This window comes from Eurypyga helias, unplaced genomic scaffold, assembly GCF_000690775.1.
Source record: "Eurypyga helias isolate BGI_N326 unplaced genomic scaffold, ASM69077v1 scaffold43576, whole genome shotgun sequence".
Classification (NCBI taxonomy): Eukaryota; Metazoa; Chordata; class Aves; order Eurypygiformes; family Eurypygidae; genus Eurypyga; species Eurypyga helias.
The window spans coordinates 8407-11608 of record NW_010256791.1 but is presented as its reverse complement, the minus strand read 5'-3'; the positions used below and the strand labels follow the sequence as shown (position 1 = coordinate 11608).

Genomic DNA, 3202 nt, shown 5'->3' with positions numbered 1-3202 from the left:
AACTCTCCCAGCCTGTCCCCATGGCAGAGGGGCTCCAGCCCTCGGAGCATCTCCGTGGCCTGGTCTCACTCCTACAGGTCTGTGTCCTGATCTGGGGGCCCCAGAGCTGGACGCAGTCGATTAGATCTGACGGCAGGAGGCCAGGTTCCCCCAAAGGCCAAGCCCGTCTCCACCGGAGCGCTGATGGAGATGCCCATCCGTGAAGACAAGAGGATTTTCCTCCTGCTCACGCTCTCCCATTGCCCAGACATCACCAGCTGGAAGCAGAAGCCGAAGGGTAACAGTTGGCCCTGTAACTGCCTCCCCTGCCCCGAGTTCAGGTCCGGCAGCAGGTACGAAACGCAAACGTCTGGCCGCGTTCCAGCAGGCCAAGTCCCGAAAGTGCTCGGGGCTGGGCGCCGGCGGGTTATGACGCACACCACGTTCTTCGGCTGGTACCCACCCCCCCACAGCCATCTGCTGCTGCCCGCTGAAAGGCCTCCCTGGAATAACGCAGGTCGGGTCCCCATACGTCAACATAATTACTTTTAACAAGCTCAGAGTTTAACTCAGACCCGAACACAAAGCCAAACCATCCGAAAGCCAGACTCGTCCCCATGCCCTTCCGAGGGGGCTCTGCGCTAGGTCAGTCCTGACAAACGGCTCTAGAACAACCCAAGGGCAGACAAAAATCCGTGCTAAGGGCAGAAACTGTGGAACGGGTGCCCCAGGAGGCTCCGACGCGTTAGCCAGAGACGGCACACAGCCCGGAGGACGTCCAAGGAATGGCGTCTGCCAGTGCCTTGCCTTCGCTGCACGGGGAACCCCGCGAGGGCTGCTAACGAAAGCAGTCCAGGAGGGATTCATTTGAGGAAGAATGGGAAGAACGTCGTCATAGTTTTTTTGCAGACAGACTGGTCCTCTCCTGTCGCATCCCACGGTCAGGATGTCAAAGGAATTCCTGCCTAAACAGCCATCTGATGCCCTTCCAAGCAAGAGGAAGAAACCCGGCAAATCCCAACACCTCCACATCAAGGGGAGATGGGATTTTTCCCCTCCCCGTTAAGTATTTGATCAAGCCTCACAAAGGTGCTAATGTATTATTAAAGCTAATGGAGCTCTGCAAGAAATGTTAATGGACGTTAGGTTTGCATAAATGAATTACACATTAGCACGCTCGCAAGAAATCTGGGATCTGCCAATTTGGGCTGCATCTGATGGCTTCTGTTTTCCTCCTTACAGGAACATTACTTCCCGCTAGTTTCGGAGATAGGAGGATTGTAACCAAGATGTTCGTAATGAAACTACATAATGAAGCAGATGAAATACATTAATACAAGACTCCCTCTTCCCCAGTGAATGCAATGCTCCAGTTGGAGTGAACCTGCAGAAACAAGCCCATGGAATCATCCCGGCACGCCGGCTTTCCAGGCCAGCCCGGCCAGGACTCTGCCCATGGGACCCAATTTTCGGGTCTGCGTAAGCGGCAGCTCCGTGCTCTCCCCCCGATCTGCCAGGCACGCCTGCGCTGTGCTGGGGGCCACGGGTACTTTCAGGTACCTGCTCGTACGCCTCGCAAACGCCAGCGGCAGTAGAGCGGCTCCTCGGCAAGGTGAGCTGCATTATTAACGCTGAACTCGTTAGGAGCAGTAGAGAAAAGAGGTCGGCCTTAATCAGCGGCGCTATGACAGGTTCCCCACGACTCGGGTCACTCTGATGTAGAAAACCAGGTGCTGCTGTAGGTTCACAAGGCGCAACACCGAGTTTCTCCCGCACAGCACCAAGCCTCGGCCAGTAAACTGGCAGCAGTGGCCGGTCGCTTTGACGTGGCGGTAGAGAAGCACCTTCCAAAGAGATAAGTAGGTTGCTAAAAGAAAAATGCTGAGATTTAATCTGTCCTGACCATCGAAAGCCCAGCTGGGAACCTCTGATGGTACAAATTCCATGTTCAGAAGTTCAAATTCCGTGTTCAGAAGGCTATTCCTTAAGAGGAGAAAAGCACGTATTCATTGTGTCACAGAGGGCTGGGAAAAGTCACGGCTTATCCCGGGAAGTGGCACCTGGCATTCTCATTTTTAAACAAGGGGATACAAACCCCATCTATGCTACAGATCTATCACGCAGCAAACGGTTCCTGAACCCTCGAGTGAGCAATTTCACATGCCGAGAGGACGGAGAGTTCTGCTACTCACACATGACTTCGAGGTAACGCTGCGTCTGCAGGTCTTTGACGGCGGGGTGATCCACCAAGCAGACGACAGGGACCCCGTCGTCCTCCCGTCCCACCTTCAGCACCAGCTGGCTGGTCACCGTGTACATGTCGGACCACTGCTCCACCTCCGACTTGCCTGCGGGGAGAGGACGGGGAGAGCGGAGCCATCAGGGGAGGGCGTACCTGCGGCAGCCAGGGCGCCGCCCTCCTTCCCGTGCCCGGGCGGCATCCCCTTCGGATAACCATCCCCCTACGAAGCCACCAAGGGGAGGGGGACACACCTGCACGAACTGACACACCTCATCGTGAGGTCGCTGTAGTCAATTAAAGTCCGCACCGCGTCACCGCCGTGATTAACAATCCCCTAATCCCCAAAACCCCTAAATCAATGGAGCTACAAATCCCCTCCCATTCCTGAATCAACAATTAGCTCGAAAAGTGATTAAACAGATTAACTTCACTAAAAGCGGTATCGATAGGCTGCAGCATTCCGCAGTGCTCCGTCTGACGGAGGGAACGGGTGGGCGCGCAGCGCACCTCGGGGCTGGCCGCCCGAAGGACGCCGAACCGCGCGGCACGGAAACGAGGAGGAGGAAAAGGGATTTTGCCATCAACCGGGCAGGCGCCTGCTGACACCGCACCTCCGCTCGGGCTGCAGCCGCCCTGAACTCTGCCTTTTCACTTCAGAACGCGTCGACACGAGGCTAAGAGGGACGTTTGCCGCAGCGGTCTTTGAAACGCACCGTGTTTCTGCGCGAGACACTGAAGCGGAGCAGAGGGGACCTGCAGAAGGCGGCATCCCTTGGTATCCAGAGAAAAGGCTTTCTCCTCGGAGAAGCTACGCTTTCCCACGACTCACAACCAGCAGCCAAGTATTTCAGTTCCTCTACTTCTGTTTAAAAAACAGGCAGGCAGCTCCTCCTCAGCTCGGAGAAGGGAATGCTGGGATTCATCCGCCAGCACAGGAGAACTAGATCGGGAAGCCGGACCGACTGAGCACGAAGGGTTAAA

General features: G+C 55.9%; 1 protein-coding gene across 1 annotated transcript in view; it reads right to left on the bottom strand.

Annotated features, from left to right (window-relative positions):
* Positions 1–1661: 1661 nt before the first annotated feature.
* Positions 1662–3202, bottom strand: part of LOC104511244 (cell adhesion molecule 1-like) — a gene marked incomplete at its 5' end in the record, with an annotated part of 6879 nt that continues 5338 nt past the window's right edge. The window contains 2 exon segments of the mRNA XM_010153776.1: positions 1662–1846; positions 2172–2327. Of these exon segments, the coding sequence (XP_010152078.1) occupies positions 1662–1846; positions 2172–2327 (341 nt within the window).